Raw genomic sequence first — 24,688 nt, 5'->3', positions numbered from 1 at the left:
AACACATATAAAAATATATAACTTCATTAATAAAAGAAATATGTCAATCACTTTAATATAGTACGTTTGCTAAATTATTTATACTGTAATGTGAAATTTTATTGAAAAAAATACTTCTGTAAAGTTTTCATAATAAGTTGTAGTTATTATTACAATAATTAAAATTTTAGATTCTTTACTACAATTCGTAGTAATTTATATAATTTATAAACTGGAACAGTCAAACTGAAATTGTGGTCAATCGAAATGATAAAAATCAATTATATCCATATGTCATTCTTTTTTAAGCCATTTGTTGCTCTTGGGGTATTGGTATGGTCTCATCTGGATAGCTTAAACCATATAATGCTAAGAGCGCAGATTTTGCTGCAATTTTCTTGGCATCTTTCTTATTTTTAGCTGCAATATATGTATATATTTTTTATAAAACCATGATAAAGAAGATACTTCTTTTTTTTTGTATGTATTCTAATTTCAATCAGTTCCAATTTTAATGTATAGAATATAAATTCAAATTAAAGATTGGATTACCTGTTCCTGTATATTCCACACCATCAATATCTACAGCAAGAGTGAACATTGTGTTAGGTGGATTACTAGCCCGATTTAATTCTATATATGTTAAACCTGGTCTCATTTGATTTAATAACATTACAGGATGTATGTTTGTTGCATTTGGTGGAAGTTCTTTTTGGACTGGAGTTTTTGGAACCTGAGAAATCTCTCTTTTGATTCCTTTAACGGGTGATGGCAATCCTGGTCTTGGAACCGGAACAGATGTTCCCTGATTATGCCATTCAAGGAAAAGTTTATATAATGCAAAGCTAGCCAATGAACTCCATGGAATTTCATTACTTTCATCAATAGTGGTATCCATTGATGTTCCACCATCTTCAGTATTGTCATCCTTGGATGTATTAAATGAATCTGTGGACTGATTTGATTGCCCATCTGATTCAGCATCAATCCGTGCTTTTAGAGATGCTGCAGTCATTTTTTCAAGTAACAAAGCCTTCAGAGCATTTTCAGCAGCATTTTGACGGGCAAGAGGTTTAGACAATCCTTGTCCAACATAGGTTTTTCCATCCAGCTGTTTTTATTTAGATTATGTTAATAATAATTAGCTTACAAATATATCTTATATTTCGAAAGTAGTAACATTATATTATTCAAGTGAAACATAATTTATAAAGTCCATAATATTTTTTATACATAGGTTACTTTCAGAGCTACACATGTTAGCTGCCGTTACCTATTTGAAAAACTATTTACTATGATCATCATCATTTATTGATATACGTTATATAAAATGAAGTACTTCGGTATGTATGTCGACGATTATTTCAAGAACCAATCGTCCGAGTTCTATGCAACTTGTTTTTATTTAGAACAATAAATATAAAAATTATATTAATTCTATAATAATTAACATTTATTGATTTACCTCTGCATGAACAAGGTACAGCGAGTTTGGCATAGGTCCTTGAGTTTCAGGAAATGTGAACTGCACTCCTGCTTTCATTTCATTCAGTACCATGATTGCATTCTTTGGTTGTAATGTTTTCCTTAACCGCTGGTTCAGACGAAGTCGCTTCAACTTTTTACTTACCCTAACTAAAGATACAAATTTTACTTCATTTATCAAACTATGGCATCAATTAATTTAGTTCAACATAAATATCAGTATTAAGTATTCACAATGGTTATAATAAAAATATCATAGCTCAACAATAAGTTATTGGAGCAGATGACATTATTATTACAATCTTCAAATTTGCGCAGTGATTTTTCATCATTTTATCAAGTACATTTTAAATAATACAATTATTCAGAAAAATGACAATAAGTTTTTCATAATTATTTTTTCAGATTGAAAGAGAATTAGTATCAACAGTGGGCTTTTTTCAAAAGTATTTTTCAATTAAGTTTAAGAAAACATAAAATTTAAGAAGAATATAATAAACATTACATATTAATTACTTACACCCAGGTGCTTTACGTCTCCATCTTGGGAGTTGTTCTTGCATTTCAACATCTGTATTTTCAGGCACTTGATTTTCAGTTTTTAATTCAGAACTGTTATTATTTACTGGTGGTGTGGGATTAGAATTAGTTGTTAGAGGAGATGCTGGAGTAGGAACTGATGGTTGAGAAGATGAAACAGGATTATTTTGTGTTGTTATTGAGCTTTGTTGTTGTACAGGCTGGGAAGGCTGTTTCAAAATTGGTTTTAATCGTTGAGGCGGAGGTTGAGGTTGAGATGGTGGTTGAAGTTGTGATTGAGACTGAGGAGGAGGTTGAGATTGTGGTTGAGGCTGAATTTGAGGAGAATTTGCAATAGGTTGTTGTGGTGGCTTAATTTGCGGCGATGGTTGTTGCTGTAGTTGTGGTGGTTTTACTTGCTGTAGATTTCTTGATACTGCTTGTTGCATTTGTGGTGGTGGTTGTTGTTTAAATGCTTGCACATTTTGTACGCTTCCTTGCTTGAAATTGCTTGATGGGTTCGCTGGCGGAGTTCCCTGGAAACCTCCTTGTTGATTGTACTGTAAAACATAGGGTGGGTCGCCGCTACACAAGGAACCTCTATGGTTGTGCTATCCCACCAAGGTCTAGCATCGTGTATGTACTCGGAAGCAATCTAATGCTACCCCCATAACTCATACCAACCAAATTACTTTCTTGACCAATATTTCTTCATAACTGAACTGAGTTTACAAAACCTTCCAATTATGAATAAAAGATACAAAAGTAGTTTATGTATGTTTAGAAGAATACTAATAATTAAATGGTTTAAAAATAGTAAAAAAAGCAATATGAAGTATTTTTTAATCGATGATGAGTACAAAATACTAAACTATATGTGCTTTTAATAATTATAACATGCTAAACTTATAAATATTAGTATATTTTGATAATTTTTTGCTATGCATTTTATGTTTGAAATATAACTTTCTGAAACAAAAGAAATAATTTGTGTTGTGTAAATATCAGTTCAGCATAATATAAAAAATATGGCCTATGGACGGTTATGCTATGTGGGTAACCGACGAACTAGCCCCTGGCTGAATAGACCTCCTCGGTATTGTTGTATAGCTACTAGTTCCTGCATTGCAGGGAAAGGGGAAGTAGGGACCACTAATTAGTACATGCAAATGGACGAAATATTGAAAACAACAAATGGAACAACTATATATTTTAATTACAAAAAATGTAAAATATCTTTTGCAACCTTGTTTTACTTTACATTAATACAATTTAATCTAAAAGCTGAATGTAAGTTTATATCATGGTTTGTAATAAAGCAGAAGTATTGAATTATTACAATTACAAGAAAACTATTTACAACTATTAACAGTATACAATTAATTTAAAAAAAATTACTGTTTTGATGCAGAAAATATTCAGATATGATCATTTTCAAAGTATAAACTGAGCTAGCAAATGGGCCAAGCTAGAGCTCTAAAATATTAAATCAGACTCTAATATCTTTACAATTAAAAAAGAATGTTAGTATCATAATTCCAAATTAAGGCTGATAATAATAATTGTATTCTAATATTCTTATTCTCAAATTATAGAATTCCAAAGTATTAAATATAATGCACACTATGTGTTCCTCCTGGGATTATTCTATGTATGTATGTATTCATATACATAATTAAAAACATTTTCTACATATATATATATAGTTGCAAATAATCTAGTATTGTTCTTGAAACAAATCAACGAGTTCTGCATTTATTAAAAAACGTGAAAAACAAAAATATTACTTGCAACAATTTTTTTTAAAATGTACACTCTTGTTATAGAGTTGTTGAGAAAAACAAAGAATATAGCGAAAACAGTTTTTAACAAGATTATTTTGCAGCTATTGTTTCAAATAAAAAATTTATTAACATCTCATTTTCCTCAATAAATTTAATTTCTCTGATAAAGTAATTTTAGTGCATTAGTTTAAAAATGAATTTTTTAGTTAAATATAATAGAATATTAACTAAGATTAATTTAAATATGAAGCAATACTAGAGGAAGCATCGCCCATAAGGATTCTTTTGATTATTTCTGGAAGCTTAGGGCTAAAAACAAGATTTAACAAAAAAAAGAAATAAATAAAATGATTTTATGAACTATAGCATTTCATATTTTTTGGTATATAAAATATTTTATAATTTGTAATATAAAAGCTACTATGTATTCAACTTAATGTGGTTCCACTTGAGCATACATGTTTAAGTATAATAGCTATTCATATAAAGCTACATTTTTCAAAATTTTTCTAGATTTCTTATAAAATACTAATACGTGAATGTCGTTATCAAAAGAATCAAACTTACAGTGTTTTGACCTTGGTATCCTATATTTGGATTATTTTGGTTCCTTGCTGTAAATGTAATTATACACATGAGTAATATTACTTAACATAAATATTAATGTTAATGTTTGCAATTTAAAGTAATATAACTTCATAACAAAAACAAGCTTTATTTACAATTAAAATTAAGGGATTTAAAATAAAATATACAACTACACATATACAAAAACTGAAAAATTAACAATTACTTCAATACACAATTTCTGAAACGTTATTATAGTCATTTTTTCTCAATTCTTACAAACATGCGTGAAATAAAATTATCAAAGTGATCTTCATTAGAGGACGCCATTCTCTATAAACTAACACATAGATATTGATTTTTTTCTCTTAAACTTATTAATAACATATAATTATGAAATGTAACAAACATGTATATGTAACATTTATTAAATTAAAGTATAATTGGGCTTCTTATTTTAAATGTGTATATAAAATAACTCACCGTTGGCATAGCCTTGGCTTTGTCTGTTCCTCGTATACATCTTGGCTTTTAAGTTTTTGATGAAATTAATTCGAATATAATTAATTTTGGAACATAAAAAAACGTCAGAATTTCTTTTTACATTCACTTGTAAAATATAATTAACTTATAAGAAACACGGGTAATCCATACTAACCCATTAATGGATTGGATCCAACTTACTTTCTCGTTGGAGAGAAATAGGAAATGACGTTATTTTCTATTGTCGGAAATGGAAAGTCTGCCATATTGGAGTCGAAGCGCATGCTTAGATAAGTTTATGAATTAAAACAAAAATTAATTTTAAGATTATTCCTATTATGATTTAAAATTAAATAAACTAAAGCTAAACAAAGTAATAGCACGTATGTTTTAAAAGTGACATTAAAGAATTAAATACCAAGTAAAATAAATTAAAATACAACAGAGAAACTTCATTTTGTAAGTAATTTATCAATGAAATATTTTTTATGGTATTTATAACAAATACAAATATTTATCATTCGGTGGCTATTAAATGTAACATATACAGTATATTTAAAATAATTGCTAATAAGTACAATATTAATATTTATAAACATAAAATATAACTTTTAATTTTTTAGTTATTTTGATGAAAAAAGAATCTCATGTAGGTTTATTTATAAAGTCAGATAAAATTTATGAACGTGTAGTATTAAAAATTAGGGAATATATATTAGGTATTTCATTATAGCAATAACAATCATAACACATTTTACAAGATTTAATTATTTTCTATCTCAATAAAATGGCATTATAATATAATATAAATTTATAGTAATCCTTCCATTTCTTGCATAAATTGCATGTATGCATCATCTTTAGTTTTAGGTTGAGAAGTTCGTATTGGTTGTGTTTCTGGTATTCTTTCTGAAAGTCTAGATAAAATACTTGGTTTTTTCTTATCATCTCTTTTTACACGGAGAGAGGTAGGAAGAAATCTTGTAACATCAGCAGCCAAATTTCTAATTTGTGGTTTTGCTTCAATAGTTGTGGTACTTTTGCCATCTTTATCTTTTCTATTAATTAGTTGTGGTGCAGCAGAAAGAACATTAGGTGTTTTTGGCTGTGATCCAGTTGCAGATTGTGCCTGCATTTGAGGATTTCCTATATTTGACATATTTGATAGATTTGGCATTTGCATTTGTGGAGGTGGCATTCTAGGCATACTTGGAGGACCAGGTCTTAACATTCTTGGCATTCCTGGTGGTGGACCTATAGACAAAGGGTTAATAGAAAATAAAAGTACTAATGTTTACATAAAAAGATAACTACAGAAAGGAATTAGCCTTATAAAAAGCTTTTTAACGCTATAATATACCATAAATTATTTTATATATTGCAATATTCTTACCGGGAGGTAGTCGAAGACCAATGCGAGGTGGTGGTGGTGGAGGCATTCTTAAATGTAATGGTGGTGGTGGTGGTCTATACATTAAAGGAGGAGGTGGCATTCCCATAGGAGGCATTGTATGAGGTTGGGTATGTTGAGAATGAGAATGTGAAGATGTATGTTGATTATGGTTTGAAGAATGATCCGATGCTCCTGGGGGTTCAAGATCGTCTTCTTCTGCTTTATTATTAGTAGATTTGTTATTAGATTTTGAATTAGATTCATTTTCTTCAAGTAACGATAACCGAGCATTAAGATCTTGAGCTCGTTCAGTTTCTCGTTTTTTATGAACAACTTCCATTTCGCGCATAAACTGATCGATATCTTGTCCTGCCATGGCCAACATTTTCTGCTGTAGAGTAGTTGGTTTCACCTTAGACATGTCTCTTTCTTTTTCCTTGTCTTTATCTGTTTCTTTATCTTTACTGTCTGATTCTTGCTTACTATCTTCTTTATCATCTGCAAATCGTATTGTCCTGGATTTTGGTGCTGGATCTTTAGCCTGTACATATTATATATGATTATTATTTCTTTTGAACACATACTATATGAATAATTTTAAGTACTAACCTTTTCAGGTACATCTTCATCTTCACTTGATAAATCTGGAGGAGGAAAAGGTGGTACTCCAGGTGGTTCCTTGTTGGGTGCTAATGTGGGCATGGAGGGAGATGCTGCATATGCACTTGTTTTCTTTAAAATACTTGGTGGTATGGGTATATTCATTAAAGGATGATGTTGTGGTATATAGTGTGGATGAGGAGGATAAATATGTGTTGGTGGTTGAGGCATATCAGGTAAAGGTATTTGTGAAGTTAGAGAACCTAAAACAATATGTCTTATATAAATTGAAGAAAAGTATGTATTATGAGTAATACTTTAAACATGTTTAAAATATACCTGAATACATTCGGGATATGTCATTACCAGCTGATGGTAGAGGAATTTCATCAACTTGCACCTGTTGTGCATGTCTTACAGCTTCAAAATATGAAACTAAATCTATCCTTCTACGTTCATATTGTATTAATTGCTCTTTTAATTCAGCCCATTTTTCTTGATCATCTTTTGCCTTTAAATCAAAAGAGAACAGAATATGATAAACATACAACATTCTATGAAACATTACTTATCAATATTAATTTTACCTTTCCAAATATTTTTGAAGGAAATTTATAACTATAATATTTAAAGTACTTACATACATTTTTAAGACACGATCTAGAGTTTCCTTTAGTTTCTTTCGTTTATCTTTTAAAACTTTTTCATTCAGAGGTGGTGGTTGCATTACATTGTATTCTAAAAATTATACATACATTATAATATGACAATAATGAATATAATTACTTGAAAAATATTAAACTTTAGACAAACCCATTTGATCTATTTTTTCCATTTCTTCAATAATTTGAGCTGGATCTTTGCCTTTCAAAACTGCAGCTCGCACTAATTGTCTTTGTTTTTTATTTTTCTTTAACTCTTTTTTTCGTGCTTCTTTACCTATAATAAATTTATGAAATACAGACCATATTAATTAATAAATTTGTGTATTAAATAAGAAATGAATTGCTTGGTTATGTTATTTACTAACGTGCTTGATCAGTGGGATTCATATACTTCCCACTTTTAGTGGTGTTTATCGAACGGCGACCCATCTTTTCCTACTTAGAAAGACTAACTGAAATGTATTTCAATGTTATATTTCTACAAATTTTAAGCTACATAAATTATTATTTACATTCATTCTGATTACAGAACCATCATTAAGATTTGGTACAGAATATAGCTGAATATAGCCTCTGATTACAGATACAAGAAGACTGGATGCGACTTTATTTTCAAGGGATCATGATTTTGGAGTCCTAGGCACCCCCAGTTAAGGTTAGGTCTGGAAGTATGTATGCACAGAGCATAATCGGCATGACTGTTAAGGGTAGTTTATATGAAAAATGGCATAAATCATAATCTTGTATATAAGACAAAATAAACACCGGTTAGGTGATAATTGTTTAAGCTTGTATAGATAATAGCAGAAATCAATATACAGAATAATTTTAGTTTACTGATAGTATATTTATTTATTCTCAGGTTTTAACTGTATAAGTAAGTATGTATGTACAAGTATAATAATGCGGTATTAAAAAAAATAATTATTTATCTTAAGAAGGTTAACTGTTGTATTGTATTTATAGTATTTTGCATATTTTGTTACAGACACAGTATCTTTTTTTTTAGAAAGAATGGCCCGTATTATTGCACATGATATAAGTAAAATGCCACGCACAAAGGATATTAAAATACAAGAAGATGTCACATTTTTTCAAATGGGTTTTTCTCAGAAAATATTAGATGGATTAGCTAATTGTGGCTTTCTAAAGCCTTCACCAATCCAGTTAAAAGCTATTCCATTAGGACGGTGTGGTTTTGGTATATAAGATTTTTATTTTATTTGACATTTGTTTTAGTTTCTGTAATTTATATTTATTAAATCTATTATAGATTTAATAATGCGTGCTAAGTCTGGAACAGGAAAAACTTTAGTATTTTCCATCATAGCACTTGAAATGCTTGATGTGGAAGTATCATCTGTACAAGCGTTAATATTAGCACCTACTAGAGAAATTGCTGTACAAATTTCAGAAGTTTTTTCATCTGTAGGTTCTGAAATAAAAGGTAAATGTGCTAGAAATTGATGAAGCAAACATTTTTATTTAATAATATGTTGTAATATGTTATAAATAAGAAATATTATGAATATAATTTATTGTTTCAGGTTTAAAAGTTCAAGTATTTATAGGAGGAACACCTATAGATAATGATAAGAAGAAGTTAAATAATTGTCATGTAGCTGTTGGTGCTCCAGGTAGAATCAGACATTTAATTGATAAAGGGCTTTTAAATGTTGAAAATGTTAGGTTGTTTGTTCTTGATGAAGCAGACAAATTAATGGAAACCAGTTTTCAAAAAGATATTAAGTAAGTATAACAGCAAAATTATATTATACTAAATTCATTGAATTGATAAACAAATTTAATGCATTATCATTTCCAGTTATATTTTTTCAAAATTACCATTAAATAAACAAGTTATAGCATCCAGTGCTACTTATTTTGGAGATTTGGAAACCTTTTTACAAACGTATATGTGTTCTCCAATTGTAACATCCCCAGATAATGATGAACCAATTCTTGCTGGACTCAAACAGTTCGTAGCAGTTGTTCCTTTTCATCCAAATGCTATGAGACAGGTTGATGTTACTTCTATATTTTATTCAATTATATATTGCAATATTTTCATACATGTATTTTATGTTCAAGGTCCAAATAAAAGTAGATGAACTTGTAAAAATATTTAACACTGTTCCATTTAAACAAAGCTTAGTTTTTTCAAATTATCAGTCAAGGTAAATATATTAAAATTTATATACAGTTTTAAGAAACGGTGTGTAATACTAATTTTTGAAAGAAAAATGATTTGATTACAGGGCTCAATCAGTATGTAACAAAATTAATTCAATGGGTTTTAGTGCAACTTATATAGCTGGAAATCAAGATATGACAAAAAGACTTGATGCGATTAATAAATTAAAAACTTTTAAATGTAGAATAATGATAACAACTGATTTAACTGCAAGAGGTATAGATGCAGATAATGTGAATTTAGTAGTAAATCTTGATGTACCCATAGATGGTCCAACATATTTACATAGAATAGGAAGAGCTGGACGTTATGGATCTTATGGTATTTCTATAACAATAGTTGGCGATAATGAAGTTGAAACATTTAGAGAATTGTTAAATTCTGTTGGTGGACCAAATTTTGATGTACTAAAACTTCCTGTATCCTATCCAAATGACATATGGAGTACTTCCGATACATTGTTTGAAAAGCTGCATGCAAGATCTGATGTTAACGAAAATCAGTTTGAAATTAAATTTGAGGTTAACAGTACAAATGATTTACCTCCAGGCGCTGTTTACAGAGAATTACAAAATAACATACATGTAGAAGATAGTGCAAGTACCGTTGATATAAATAAGGAAAATACAGATAATACGGATAGTATAGACAAAAATGTTGATAATTTTCAGAAAAATGCCTTTAATTTAAAAGCTTCATCTAAATCTGGTAGAATAAAAGTCAGCTCCTTATTTGCACAAAACGTTAATAAACTTAACGAATCTGAAGAAATTAAAGTCAATAAGGAAGATACCATAACTATAAAGTCATACAGTTCATCTAAACCTAAAGTTATACACAATTTTAAATTACACTTTGAATCAAATAATTTATCTACATGGGAAAAAGCTAATAAAGATACATTATTTAAAGTTGATTTGACTGATGTCCAGGAAGATAATTTATGCAGTTCTGATATTGACATTATTACCGAACATTTGGAGTACAACCGTTACGATAAAAGTTTAAAAGAAAGTTCTTCACGTGAAAATGATACAAAGCTTCCTTCACATTTTGAAAATATGATTTCTAAAAATGACACAGAAAAACCAATAGCTTCAGCATGGGAAGATAATAATGTTACAATTTCAAATGAGATACAATATTCTACAGATGTTTACTGTTTAAAGGAATTGAAACATTATGTCTCAGAACAAATGGAACGTTTTAGCAAATCTGAAAATGAGTTACCTTCAAATGATGAAGAGACATTAATAAACGAAGCACTTGGATGGAAACAAATACTTGAATTTGAAATTAAATTATTAGATACTACAATGGAACTCATGAAAGAATCCGTTCAAAAATTAGTGTATCAAGAACATATTGATATGCTCAGAATATTTTACAAAATACAGAAGCATGCTATTTTATGTGTTTATCCCGAAATACGAAGCGATGATGAAATAGATGATACTTATTTGTATTTTGGAAATCCTTCAGGTGAAAATTTATTAACAATGTTTAAAGAAATAGAGGATTTTAAAAGTTCTTATCGAATTCCTGGACAAAAATTGAATGCATATTTTCCATATCCGGTTGAAAAAGATTCATATATGCCAAATCTTATGATATTAAAAACAGATTTAGATAATTATCGTAATTCGTTGAAATATTTGAACTCAGATCCGTATCCTAGAGAGAAGTTATTGCAAATAGTAAATTATGTAGCGTTTATTAGTGAAATTAAAAAACATAACTTGATAAAAAAGTTAAAAGCTCAGAGTTTATCATTTAATGAATTGCTAGCAACAATCAAAGTTGAGTTAGGCAAGGAATCATTTGAAAAAGAAGGTCAATTTACGGATGATAATACAAGAGATATCGTGCAAGATGAGTTACATGCACAAAGTCACACTAACACAGATGAGCAAAATGAAATAACTGAAGAATATGATTCTAATAATTCATTAACAAATTCAGTACAGAATGATTATAGTAAAATACAAGAATTAGCATGTCACAGGCTGCAAAACAACACATGTACTACTTCAAGTGAGAGTGATGATTTTCAGGAACATAAAATGAATAGAAAGGTATATTCAAAAAGTAAATTTCATAGATGGAAAAAGAATGAAACACAAGTGAATCCTGTTAAAGAAACAGAAAAATCTTCATACAAAATTCCAACAAATAATAATCTTGATGATGTTGATAGATTATGCAATAATACTGATTCATATGAAAAAAAATCAAACGCAGAGTTAAATTCATATGCAGGTAATAGGCAAAGTAGCAAGCATAAACATAAATCGGAATCTTGTACACATGATACATTGAACAGCTATAAAACTGTTTCTGCACGTTCAACAAGAAAGGTGAAATCCCACAAGCATTTGGATGATGAACATTTAAAGGATTTAACTAATGTATATAATACTGATTATGCACAGCAATCCAAACAAGGTGAACCTCTAAATCCACAATATCATATTCCTTTATATAATTACATACATAATATTCCTTCTTCTTCTCAAATAGAAAACTATACATATTTTCCTAGTAACTTTTATCCAGAAAATAAAACTAACTTCTATTATCCCTTAGATAAAAATGTTAATAAATGTGATACAAATATTGATCAGTTTTTATCATCCTTAAGAGCTGAGACTGATCTGTTACATTTAGAACTTTATACGTCGGAAATGCTCTCTAATTGGACAAAAGATTATAATTAAAGCTGATAGTATAAGGTAAATTTAAGTTATAATTTTAAATTAATAATATTGAATAGTTCCTATGGTGAAATTTAATTAAACTTTTTACAATATGTATAATATTCAATTTGTGACTGCCAATCAATTTTTGATTAACGATTCGTCGTAATTAAAGATTAGCAGTGTACATTTGTAATGATATAAATAGTGCTAGAATGTTTTAATATTATAAATGTGTATAGGTCTGCGTTTTGTAATAAAAATTTGTATAAAACCTGTTATATTGGGTCTTTTCCATAAAAAAGTTAGTTTTTGTAGTATACTTTTTCGAAATATTTTATTTGAGTTAGTTCAAACTTGCTAAGTTTGTTACATGTTTATACAATAAACATATAGCAAATGTTCATGAGTTTATTGCGTTTTTAAATAAAATTATAAATGAAATTATTTTCTTTTCTTAAGTATATTCTTGTGTTATTAATTATTCAACAAGCTAAGTATCTTATGTTGAGTACAATTGAAATACCTAAAATTTTTATTACATACAAGTGTTAAATGGTTTTATTTATTTGAATATCATATGCCGGTTGTGAGTTAGGGGGATCAGGTTTCTAAGGAGTTTCTTTAAGGGGGACGAGACGAAAAAAACCACCTTACGAAACTCGTCTCGTGAGAATTTGGGGTACGCGCTCGTTGTGTCCGTCCTTTATTCGCAAAATAATCGTTTGAGCAGCCCGCCTAGTATACTTCAGTCGGTCACCACGTGCTTTCGCGTAAAGGAGTCTCCTTAATCGCGTTCGTGAGTGTTGTATGGTGTTAATTAGTAAATTTATCGATCGTTTTCTTTGCAAATTACCTCTGTCTGTGAATATTCGTTTAGTGCGTGATTGGAAATATGTCGTTCTCTAGGAAGTACTTTAAAAGGGTGCCGATTTACGTAGTAGAGGCTCATGACGAAGTAAGTTTTTGAATGATTAACGTCTTTCAAGTTTGTTTACACTGTAACTTGCTCCGTCCAGATTTCTTCTGTAGTATACGCTAGGGGCGCTATAAGCGCTCGAACTACCAATGACGTATCGGTCACGTGACCGATATGCGTTGGAAATTGAAATCAAAGTGTTAAAGTGCTTTAAAAATTGTGAATTTTGTGATATTTTCTTAGGTTTTACCGTTCATTTACCGTTGTTTGGGATCGAAACACCTTCCGTTTGAAGCAAACGTGTTTGTGCATTTGGATTCTCATCCCGACATGCTTATTCCGAAAACAATGTTGGCGGATACTGTGTGGGACAAGAATGAATTATTCAGGTATTTAAAATTATTGTTCAATTAATAAGTTTTGGTTATTGCATTTAATTTATTTGTCGTAATGTATAACATACGAATATACTTATTGAAAACATTGAGATGTACATCATATTTGTTGTTTTATTGGTGACATCAGATGTCACAGTATCTTAACATGTATTAACATGATAAAAGGGTAGGCGGCCATTTTAGTATGATTTAAAAAGCCAGCACAATTTATGAACAGAGAGTTTTGTTTCCATATTGGTTATTTTTTGAATCAGTTTCTCTCTCCCTCAATATGTTTGATAAATATTTTAATTTTATACATTACTGAGATCCTAAATTTCGTATTATTATTAATAGTGAAATAAGCATCGAAAATTGGATACTACCTGCTGCGTATGCGGGTCATTTTAAGCACCTCATCTGGGTTAAACCACCGTGGGCAAATCAGATGGCCGATGGCGTAACAACCTTCTTCATCGGCAAGCATAAGGACAACGGATCAATAAGGTAAGTTTTGAATATTGTTTTATTTTCGTCGCATGTAAAGATGAACATTATTAAAATAACAAATTATCATTATACCTTTAGAAATTTAAAAATGTAAGTCACATGCAATAATTAATTATTAAATTCATATTGATCTTTGCATTAAAAAATTTCCATTCAGAAACTGTTAATACTTAAATGATTGAATATACTTTTTATATTTTTAATACTTTTTTAACTCAATTAAAAAAGTAACTTTCGCTAACATATTTTTCTATAAGAAATATTAATATATAAATCTTGAATGTTATTTCTAGATTGATATAAGGTATAATTATAATTATGTAAGATATAATGTTTTATTATAATAAAACTCTAGCATAAAATCAAACCACATCATATGATAAAGTAGATCTTTTTCTTGCAACAGAGATCTTTCTTTCTTAAATTAAAAAATAAAATAGAACTGCACATGGTGATATACTGACAGTGGTAATGAATATCATGAAGCAATTGCTCTGTACTAAACAGATCAAGATGTGGTTCAATTTTATTCTAGAGTCTAACTTTCTAAGAAAAATGAAAAATGCATGATGTATATTTAATCATTCATGGAAGTGAATGTGTACAGAATTTTTCTTATGTACACAATGGTTGAAGGTAAGACATCGAAAAACAAAAAGAATGAAATTTATCGGACAGTATAATTTGATTCGCGACGAGTAAATAAAGCGATGAAAGCCCCCTTTTCCCTCTTTGCTAAAAAGAGAAACACGAAATTGTCGTGTCCCTTGACATAACATTTGCATTTTACAACGTGCAAAATAAGACTAGCAAGTATCCGTGACGAAGCGTAAATTACGTCTTTGAAAGTGAACCAAGCTCGATGTTTCTTTTTAATTATAATGTGCACGCGACGCGTGTAGAGTGTTAGCTAGCAATTCGTACGTTGCACGTCTAGATAAAAACGAAAGAATAAAACACACGCAGTGACGACGATACGCTCATCGTACAGGCAGAGAATTATTTTTCACTTGGCGACACCAGCGAGGGTTAAGTGTCTACTTTCGTGGTGATTAGCATACACGAGCACGCCACCTTCGGTGTACATTTAGGATAGCCGTAGCATAATGTTACATGTGTCCTCTGGTACCGAGACAAGCATCAGAAAATTGTCGACAGGTGGTACGAGCTTTGGTACCAAGTCTTACCATTACCATTCCATGATCTTAACTCATGCGATGGTTTATTGTCAGTAGAGAATAGAACGCTAACAATGTTTAATTGGAGGGTACGTCACACGTGACCTGTAAAAATATAATTCTATCAATAATATCTTCGAGATATTCAATTAAAATTTTCTATATTTAATTATTATTATAATACAATCAATATTTTTTTAATAGAATTTTAATCGGTTCTTTGATGTTTGCATTATTTAACATTCGTGTTTTATCCGTTATTTTGCGTCTCTATTACGTTACAACATTATTATTAAATTCTGTGTAAATACATTATTGAAATTGGAGCTTGTGTATGCGATAAAAGTTACACGGAATCATTACGTGAAACCTAGGTATTGAAAGTCATAACACTACATCGCGAGACCATAATGTACATAAAATATCGTAAGGTTTGAGCATGATTCATGGAGTATACTGGTTTTATTGTTCTGTCAGGCTTCTTTGTATGCGTGTCATTCAACGATATGAATAATTGTTCCTCCATTCTGTACACGAGGCCTAATGCAGATATTTAAACTCGACGGATCGTGTTACATCTATAAAGACGTAACATCGTATTTTGTAACTTGTTCACAATACAATTACCTTCTGACAATAACGCGATACGTTCAATTAACTCAATAGTTTCATTTTGCAATAGTACGGTTTTTAGTATGTATCCACTTAAAATTTTAGATAAATCCATTACATGGTTTATACTCATTTTTCGGGGTTCTTCCTTAACCCTTTTGATTCATCGGTTTCATAAAAATTTCATTATACATAACTTCCAAGGTAATTACAATTTTGGGTAGTGGTGTTCTCGATCATAATTAGAATAGATATTTATTAATATAATTAAATTTACGCGTTAGATTGAAAAGGTTAGCCAAGTCTAATAGTTAGGTACTAAAAGAAAAGTAGATCTTGCAATCTTCACGGATATCAGTTTACACGGTAGAAACTTTCTACTTGGAAAGGTAGTAGACGAGTGACGATGAAAAGTTGTCAGAATCTATTAATCTACAATGTAGACTCTACAAAGGAAAGGGTAAAAGTTGGTTGACAAGGTGAGGGGCGTGACGGGAAGGGTAAAAAGAAAATGGGAAGCAAAGTAGCAAAGGGAAGCCGACACGGTGAATCGCGGCGATATCTGCCAAGAAACTGGTGGCCGTGATGTAGCGCTCCGCCAAGACTTGAATTATGTTTCTCGAATTATCGTGGATGTATGCCCGTGTTCCGTGAGTGAATCACGCGAATTATGCCGTTGTTAAGACTTCTCTTCTTCTTGATTTCTTATTCCATGCGTACATTTTGATTGTGTCGATAACCGTAGTCTATTGAATTTCTAAAACGGTGATGAGCAATCCTTTCTTGCAATGCATCAAAGTTGAAAATTTAATACTGAAAAAGAGAGCATGAAAAATTAGGAATAGAAATTTCTTCAATGAGAAATAATTCATGAAAATGAAGGTGATTAATTTGATGTTGCATTACTTTATAGTTTCGTATATCATGCAAACTTCCTAACTCCTTTTGTAACATATATGATACATATCAAATATCTGCTTTGTTTCGTGATTCTTAATGGTCACTGGCTATTGTACTATGCTCGTAGTATATCTATGCATCACCTGCTTGCAGGTGTTATGCTAATTTTTACTGAACTATGTAGGACAGTCTACTAGGGTAGACCTACGAAATATGTAAGATTTTATTTTTTTATTTTTATGAATTTATAATTCAAGAGTTAAGAGGCTAAGGGTCGTGCAAACAGCTTTTCTTAGCCTGCAAATATTTATGGAAACGCATCATTACTCTATGTGTCAAAGATGAGAATGAAAATAACTTATAAACTTATCTGTTTAATTTTCTATATTATTTTCAACCTAAAAATTAGCGTGCATCAAACGTCGGTAGTTCTAGTGTTAAACAGTAAATATACATATCATTTCTAATTGTTTAAAGTAAAGACGTTCGCTAGTGTTCTGGATGATTAAATATAAGTATAACCATTAAAGTGAATTACGACGGGGACAAAAATTTGCCGGTTAGTAATAATTGTCCCGCCGTATGATCAGACATCGTAGGTAGAATATCATGGTGATAAGATCTAAAATACGATGCCATCGACCGCTTTTCGTCCAAGTTATACATACATAATCGCGTGTACCCACGCGCAGGTGCCGATCGGGAGCGGATCGATTTGCATCGACGGCCCGCAGGATGCACCAACTTTTGTTATTTCTGCTTTTTTTGTATGCACTTCGCGTATTCTTTTTAATGACTTAACGCTACCGATGTGCATAATCACCATCCTTTGCCGAGAATGCGCCGCTATGGTAGCCAACACGATACCATTAACCCATTAAGGACCAAGTAGTGAAATAATGCACTTTTTACCCAGAAGATTCTTTATCCTTAATAAGTCACACAAGAAGGAACAGAAAATTGAATACAACAAATTTTTGAGTAGTAGTTAAGTAAATTAATCGACGATGTCGGTGATGATTTACATAAGGTTGATTTTTTCGGTCATAACGAATTTTCATTGGTCGTTGACTCTTTTTTTCGTGGTCGCGAAGGAAGCTCGATTATAGGGGATCGCGACAATGGACAATGGCGCAATAATCTACAATAGAGATCCGCTTGGAGATTCCGTGCCGAATGAATAGGGCTTCTAGGACAATCATCTCGTAAACTCGGTTTCCTTGCACGCCCCTCTCTTCGTGCCACGTGTTCTTCTGTTCCGTATTTCACGTTTCGTGGACTCGAGAATCTGAATCACCCGTTTATGCGAAAGTGTTCCTAAGTAAGGAAGTTCCCGTTGAGACACCGGCGACCTTACTTGTTTTCTCCTTCCTAAGAAACATCCAGCTACAAATTACACGGTTCGCCAAGCGCGCATACACGCGTGTCTTCAGCTCCTCTGTTGGAGTGTTTAATTCGGCATGGTCTGGCTAATTGCTCGCGATCCTTTTCTTCGATAGCTTCTGGACAAACGTGATCGCTGAGGTTTTCTGCGAAAGAAACTCTATCGAGTAAGAGATTCCTTCGGGTCGCGGTGTAACGATACCTTTTTTACACGGTATTCGCACGAAAACACTTGCGTAATTGGGCCATTTCCGTTGTTCGCGTACAAAGCATTCCTCGAATTTCTGGGAAAAAAGCGCGTCGATGTGACGGAATACGCGATCTGTGTAATGCGTTCCCATAGCAAGTAGTAAATACCAACCGTGGCTGAGACACGACTGGCATCGTCCCCGGTTCTTTGAATACCGCTATGGTAGAAACACGTCGAGATTTTCAGCCGGTGTCTTAATCGCATAACTTGTTCCTGGTAATGTAAGCGCGTCTTATATTTCCTGCTTTTTTTACCACGGAACGTTTATCACCGCATTAGGAACACCCGAGAAAAGTTCACGGGTTGTAGAACACAAATTGCTCCTCGCTCTGCTGTTTGAATACCTGTCTATGTCGTATCGCAACTGGCTAGCCTCTGAGTTATTCGCAGTTTACGTCGGTTACGTAGATAACTGTCTAGATCACATTCACGCGTGAAATTAGCTTTAACTCAACGCGGAGCTCGCCTATCTTTTTTCTTTGACTGTTTCTTTCTAGTTGTGAGTTACACTAACGTAAGCTTCGTGAAATTAAGGATTGTTTAACTTTATTTGTAAAGAATTTTCTAATTGCTACGCTGAAAGTGCATCTATCAATTGAAATCCTGTCGGTATCCTTTAATCTTTTTTTTCATTATCATTATCATCAAACGTGAAACACTTTTTACGGTTGAAGTTATCGGTTTGAACGAAGGACGTGTGCAATTAGCATAAACGCCTCGTGCAATTCGAAGGTGTGAAGTCTTAGATCCGAGAAGATAACGCATCGTGACTGCATCAGACTGCATTTGCACGTGCATCGCATTGAATTGGTTCGGCGAGCTCGCGAGATTCTTAGGTGAATGCTAGAGACTGGTGTCGTTCAATTGGTAGCCTTGATTTCCGTGCCATCCAATGGTCGACGATGGCACACGTTCCAAGAAGATGTGGCCCAATTGCTGGCAGAGTAAGAGGATAGGTTGTTGATAGTGGGAGACGTTGCTGTGGGTGGTGAACGCAGTTGTCAGCCATCGAGATTTCTTTTGTAGGAAATTCTCTGTCGAACGATGGTTTTTCTTCCTACTTTTCACGTTTCTGTTCATTTTCAATATATTAATTGTTATGGGGGATAACAATGATCCATATTGTAAATTTATTATATGTATAGTAAATGAAAGATCGTAATCGTAAAAGATCATAATCCATTCTCTTCCAATTATTTCCAAGTACAGTATCAATCTTCTTACCATTGAAAATTCTATTCCTCCTGTCGTTTCTCATAATACCAGAAACACATTGTCGGCCTTGGAGGAAATTATCGCTTAACTTACGGTAGAAACGAATTCATTTCGGATTCAATCAGTTCGCGATCGTAGTATCCCTATCCGTTCGCCTATCACGTTCCAATTATTTTCCCCAGCGGTTGGTATCTGATTCTATCAACTGGTCGATCCATCATCATTAACGTAGCTGAATAAAAGCGTACAAGTATATTTTGAGAAACGAAGGGACAATAGGTCGGAATGGCAACGGTTCTTTCCGATGGGGCGGCATAATCAGCAGGAAGAAATAAAAGGGTGTTGCTTTAAAGAGTGTTGGAGGTGATGGCAGGTCAGGGCCGGTAAGGTAGCACAAGAACACGTCTCAAGTCACAGGAGCGTGGGCGCCAGTTGGCATATCACGATCGTCGTCAGGTTGCTCTACACATATCGGTTGTTTCCTAGCGAAAAGACCAAAAGGGGCCGACATCGGGTTGGACCAATCGCGAGCATGCTTTCTGGCACGATTCGACCCCGAGGAATTAGTAGCGTCGACCTCATGAAGATCGATTCAGGGATCTCCTACTCCATCGACGATTGATTCGTCTTGATCACACTCGCGATTGATTATTGCCTACGCAAAGTTCCAAGCATTTCTGATCCTTTCTTCCGCGTGTGAACTGGTATTTAATTGCGATCTACTGATAACGACGTTATCGCGACACGTTTGCGCAGCAGGAAATAAATCTTTGATACGAATTTCAATAGATTCAAGTCTGTCTTGCGTCAAACACCGGTTAATCGATTTCGCGATTAGCCTACCAGCGAATAAAATGATAAATTTATAGTCTGCCGGGATAGTTTGATATTTTAAAATGTAATTTTTAATGTCGTTTGTTAACCGTGCTTCGTGGACTTGTTTCCTTGGAATTTAGCAAGCACGCCGTAGCACGCTTAGGCTGTCTTGTTGCGAGATCACGGTTGAAAAACTCGACTGGAAAAACTTGAGCGCGGCAACTTGAATGACAATTAGAGCAGGATCGGCTGGAATTTAGGCCGTTGGCTCCGATCAGGCACGCACGCTTAGCCGGAAGCCTATTAAACTGGAATTTCATAATGGGGGAGTGCCTGCTGACTATAGTTTCGATGAGTTATGCAACTTTCGCTCGTTACAACGAACAATCGGCTCTCCTTCGAATGTGAACTCGAATTACTTAATCATCGTTGTCTTACGGTGATTAAAATGGATTTTTCATTTTCGTAGGGTAAAATGGTCAAACGATGATGAAGTAGATAAATATTCCCACTAATAGGAAAATAAAATTGAATATTTATTATCGATTATTCAATTATATAGGTCAGTGTGTTAAGATCACAGCGGTACACTATACTTTTCAATTTAAAAGAAGTGAAATAAAATTCGTATTCTTGCATATGTTTCATAAAAAGTTTGATTTTATCTGCATATTTATTACAAAGGCATAAAATTAAATAAAAATTTTCACACCAATTGAATTATCACCGTGGATCATGATGATACAGGTCAGCTTTCAATAGAAGAAGCGGCCGAATAAAACGACTTTTGATATAATAATTATATCATAATTTCCAATTGAAACCAAGCAGAAAGTGCACATGTCCGCGATGCACAATGTAACAAATAATTATGCCTAATTGAAGTTGATGGATACGAAAGGGTACTTTCTCCGTTTAATTCTTTCAAGTCGGGGCAGATGTTGGTTAAGTAGGGTGTTGTTATGCGGTACGTAAAACTTTCGTAAATGTAATTCCAAGAAATTACAGATACGTTTAAAGGTGAACAGTAAATGCATAAGTCCGCGTTGCCATGAGCACTGCTTGAAGTGGCCTCGCGTTTCCTCCCCCAATTACATTCGATTCTTGGTATTACATACGTTCGCATGACTCGTTTTTAGATTCTTGGACAGAGATACGTGTATTGCCGGGAGGTCTGATCTGGATGATGATGATGATGATGATGATGATGATGATGATGATGATAATGATGATGATGATGATGATGATGATGATGAGGGAGACGGGAATTGCAATCGTGACGGACGGTAAATACGTACATCTGTCCCTGAAGTGTGGTGTGTTGAATTAAGTTGTGTTTACGGTGTGAATGATATCTTGGTAACCACCATGGATGCCGTACCAAAATAAGAAAATGTTATTTCAAATAAGCAGCTGTTGCAATTGGGATTACGGAAAGGGATGTAATTGCCGGAATACGTATAACACGTTACGCTGCTAACAAGCCGTATAACCGGAACAATTTTCACTAGTCCTGTATTTTCTTTTTGTGATCGTTCAAATTGAAATTTTGCATTTTGAAAGTTGAACCGTAGAGTTTCTGAAGGGGAAGGTGTTTTATTAATATCTAACCTCTTACGGATGAAAGTTCATTTTCCCGTAGGATTTGTGTAGGTTGCGTTCGTTCGATTTGCGTTAAAGCAACAATTTTCGCGTGTAAAATAGAAACATGTAACGCTTGATAGCTTGTAAGACATACCATTCGATGAAATACAGAAACTGGCACAGAAACAAGTGAATCGTATTAACCATCCATTTGCGTATTTTTCACGCCGAAGTATCAATAATACGTGTATCCATTCCTAGCAAGCAATTCGAGAAACAAACAGTTATGTATACAGGGTGTACAAAAAAAAAGAGGAATCTTCTACTATCTATCTTTGGTCTTAGGAGAATCTAGGAAGAGCCTTAAGGGGACTTAACTTCATTATAACTTTTTGGGTTTCTTTTAGCATTTTTATTGTTTTGTGTATTATTTATTGTTATGGTATTTATGTTTAGTAAGGAATTTGTCTCCAATGTTCTTGGAACACCCTGTGTACCTCGCTTTTCCACCTTTCCAGTTTGCATGCAGTAAAATCACAGACTTTAAAGCATTTATTGACTGGCGGTATCGTTCTTCTCTTAATTTATGGAATACAACGAAATAACGCAGGAAATTCTATCGTTTATCTATCCATGCATCCTATCACGATTACTCGTATCAGTTTTATTCGATTGAAATATGAAGATAGTGGAATGAACTTTCTCATTTTTCAAGCATATTTACTATGAATAGATGCTAGGTATCACGGTGGATAGAAATGAAAGGAAGGCGCATTTATGTAGATTTTTTATGATATTTCTATTCATTCCATCGGATACCTACTAATTACAGTATGAAGTATTAACTCTAGTACCTAATAACTTTGCAGCTGTAAAAATGTGAAGTTAGCGATCAGTTTTTATAGTTAAATAATGAAATATTCTATAACGCCCAAGCGTGCACGCTTATGTTTGAATCCTCCGAATGATCGCGCGTAATAGCCGGCTGCTCGATAAAAATAAGAGCACAATATCCTCGGTGCTTGTCCCGGCATCGCGATCCGTTCAATGCACGTTCGAGAATGCCATGTTACAACGAGTTTACTATCTGACTTGGAGCGAGGTGGCTTTGTCAGAAGCAGCCTTGCAAGGCTGATACCGCGTCAACATACCCACGCGGCGAACGGTCATTTTACTTGGCTTCAGAAAAATCACTTCCCACTATAGAAACACCGGTTCGCGACAGAGCAGAAAATGTACGGCATTCGATTTGCACGTGAGCTGGAAAGTTGGGGGCGAACAACCCCGTTTTTACGTGTCGACGAGGTTCGTTTCACGCTCATGCGGTTACCAATAGTCACGATCGGTCCATATTCAAATACCGGACGGCCATATTCGGGCCCCGGCTCTATTATTACATCAACCAGATGCGTAATAAAACTAACAGGCCCGTTCACTAACAGCTTGGAACTGGAATGCATCATTGTGCAATATCGCTGTTCCTTTTGGAGCATCGTAAATCTGATGCTTGACCAACTGTTGGCTCGAATAGTTTTCTAACCGTCATTGGTCGCAGTATTCATTATTAGGACTCAAAAAATGGAGGTAACCATAAGATCTTTGAAATATTTCTACTTAGAAAATTAACACACGTATCACACGATACCCCATTACACATCGTTTATTTTTTTATCTTCTGCCCTTTAGAAGCTATAGCTCATTCCAGTTGCAACTGTGACATAATGCATTTATCAGGATTCACTAGTGATTTCTTGTAGTTAGGATCGTCATAGTAAATCCATTTATTTTTATTTCTGTTAACAGTTCTTTCCTTCCTTCTGATCAATGTGAAGCTTATTTGTAAGTTTGTACACTTGATTGAGTTACATCTTCCAACAGCAATTCTTCCAAATAACGTACAGTACCACCCATGTACTATGCATACCCCTAATACATATTTACACTAGGATGAATGCTCGCAGCCGATCTAAAGGGAGTTTTCGTCTACAGTCGTTGTTTTCCCCCGTACGAAATTATACGTCGGATTATCTGGTCGTCCGGTTGTCGGCACGGCACTGAAAGCGAACGCACACCGGTTTTTGATCTTACCGCGACGATTTGTACCCGCGATCCACGGTAAGAAGAACGTGCCCCGTTCTCCAACCAAGCGTTGGGGAAGAGGGACCTCTCCTATCTCTCTTTCCGTTGCTTTTTCTCCGTTCCACGGAGAAGAGAGGAGTCCTCTGTTGGGTAAAGATCTGCTGCCGTCTCTCAGCCGTTGACAAATAGTCGTCGTGGTCTTGTCCGCGTATAGAGCTCTGTACGGCCGCCTTCCGCAGCGCGCTTCTCCACCGCAGCTACCGCCATGGTCTTTCGCGATTTCTTTTTCACCCTCGTGCGTTTCACCATGCGCATAATTGCCGGTGGGTGTCTCGCGTGAAATGCAGCTGCGCGCATGCACATTCAGACGTCCGTCAAGACCGGGGACGTTCGTGCGTAGGCAGCCGATGGCACGACGTCGGGGATAAGATCGGCCCCGAGGGCCCGGTGATCGTACCTCCTCTTTTTTTTTTTTCGTTTCTTTTCTTTTCTTTTTCTCG

General features: G+C 33.5%; 4 protein-coding genes across 10 annotated transcripts in view; 2 read left to right on the top strand and 2 right to left on the bottom strand.

The window, feature by feature from the left end:
- Positions 1–138: 138 nt before the first annotated feature.
- Positions 139–5,053, bottom strand: LOC117607880 (double-stranded RNA-specific editase 1). Its single transcript, XM_034332101.2, has 6 exons — positions 4,818–5,053; positions 4,335–4,381; positions 1,985–2,543; positions 1,445–1,614; positions 532–1,090; positions 139–399 (listed from the first exon to the last, which is right to left on the bottom strand). Exons 1-6 carry the CDS (start codon positions 4,855–4,857, stop codon positions 284–286), a joined length of 1,491 nt encoding a protein of 496 aa, XP_034187992.1. The 5' UTR covers positions 4,858–5,053; the 3' UTR covers positions 139–283.
- Positions 5,054–5,457: 404 nt separating this feature from the next.
- LOC117611915 (uncharacterized) lies at positions 5,458–8,054 on the bottom strand. Its single transcript, XM_034340383.2, has 7 exons — positions 7,841–8,054; positions 7,624–7,749; positions 7,451–7,548; positions 7,150–7,321; positions 6,820–7,073; positions 6,211–6,751; positions 5,458–6,071 (listed from the first exon to the last, which is right to left on the bottom strand). The coding sequence occupies exons 1-7, from the start codon at positions 7,902–7,904 to the stop codon at positions 5,629–5,631; spliced, it is 1,698 nt and encodes a 565-aa protein (XP_034196274.1). The 5' UTR covers positions 7,905–8,054; the 3' UTR covers positions 5,458–5,628.
- A 68-nt stretch (positions 8,055–8,122) lies between these two features.
- On the top strand, positions 8,123–12,626 carry LOC117611893 (uncharacterized). Of its 4 annotated transcripts, XM_034340369.2 has the most exons (8): positions 8,192–8,352; positions 8,464–8,676; positions 8,749–8,922; positions 9,023–9,224; positions 9,301–9,496; positions 9,567–9,652; positions 9,734–12,114; positions 12,256–12,626. In XM_034340369.2, the coding sequence occupies exons 2-8, from the start codon at positions 8,490–8,492 to the stop codon at positions 12,384–12,386; spliced, it is 3,357 nt and encodes a 1,118-aa protein (XP_034196260.2). In that variant the 5' UTR covers positions 8,192–8,352; positions 8,464–8,489; the 3' UTR covers positions 12,387–12,626. The 4 variants fall into 4 exon arrangements, with proteins under 4 accessions (XP_034196242.2, XP_034196260.2, XP_034196215.2 ...); XM_034340351.2 differs by lacking the exon at positions 8,192–8,352 and adding an exon at positions 8,123–8,143 and having other exon boundaries at positions 9,734–12,626; XM_034340324.2 differs by having other exon boundaries at positions 9,734–12,626.
- Positions 12,627–12,944: 318 nt separating this feature from the next.
- The window catches only part of MESR6 (misexpression suppressor of ras 6), a 564,119-nt gene continuing 552,375 nt past the window's right edge, over positions 12,945–24,688 (top strand). For all 4 annotated transcript variants that reach the window (XR_004581823.2, XR_004581821.2, XR_013062752.1 and 1 more), the window contains exons 1-3: positions 12,945–13,323; positions 13,528–13,673; positions 14,019–14,168. Coding sequence is in view for 1 of the 4 variants with exons in the window: in XM_034327697.2 (XP_034183588.1) it covers positions 13,261–13,323; positions 13,528–13,673; positions 14,019–14,168 (359 nt within the window). In the remaining 3 variants the exon portion in view is untranslated. The remainder of the gene's footprint in view (positions 13,324–13,527; positions 13,674–14,018; positions 14,169–24,688) is intronic.

This window comes from Osmia lignaria, chromosome 9 (assembly GCF_051020975.1).
Source record: "Osmia lignaria lignaria isolate PbOS001 chromosome 9, iyOsmLign1, whole genome shotgun sequence".
In the NCBI taxonomy this organism is placed as follows: Eukaryota; Metazoa; Arthropoda; class Insecta; order Hymenoptera; family Megachilidae; genus Osmia; species Osmia lignaria.
This window is presented reverse-complemented; position numbering and strand designations above follow the sequence as displayed.

Coding starts and splice junctions, on each gene's coding strand:
- LOC117607880 (XM_034332101.2), bottom strand. CDS start 4,857: ATGTATACGAGGAACAGACAAAGCCAAGGCTATGCCAACG. Junction 4,382..4,817: donor AAGCCAAGGCTATGCCAACG/GTGAGTTATTTT, acceptor TTACATTTACAG/CAAGGAACCAAAATAATCCA. Junction 1,091..1,444: donor TGTACCTTGTTCATGCAGAG/GTAAATCAATAA, acceptor AAATAAAAACAG/CTGGATGGAAAAACCTATGT.
- LOC117611893 (XM_034340351.2), top strand. CDS start 8,490: ATGGCCCGTATTATTGCACATGATATAAGTAAAATGCCACGCACAAAG. Junction 8,677..8,748: donor ATTAGGACGGTGTGGTTTTG/GTATATAAGATT, acceptor AATCTATTATAG/ATTTAATAATGCGTGCTAAG. Junction 9,225..9,300: donor AGTTTTCAAAAAGATATTAA/GTAAGTATAACA, acceptor TATCATTTCCAG/TTATATTTTTTCAAAATTAC.
- LOC117611915 (XM_034340383.2), bottom strand. CDS start 7,904: ATGGGTCGCCGTTCGATAAACACCACTAAAAGTGGGAAGTATATGAAT. Junction 7,549..7,623: donor GGAAAAAATAGATCAAATGG/GTTTGTCTAAAG, acceptor TATAATTTTTAG/AATACAATGTAATGCAACCA. Junction 6,752..6,819: donor ATGAAGATGTACCTGAAAAG/GTTAGTACTTAA, acceptor TAATATGTACAG/GCTAAAGATCCAGCACCAAA.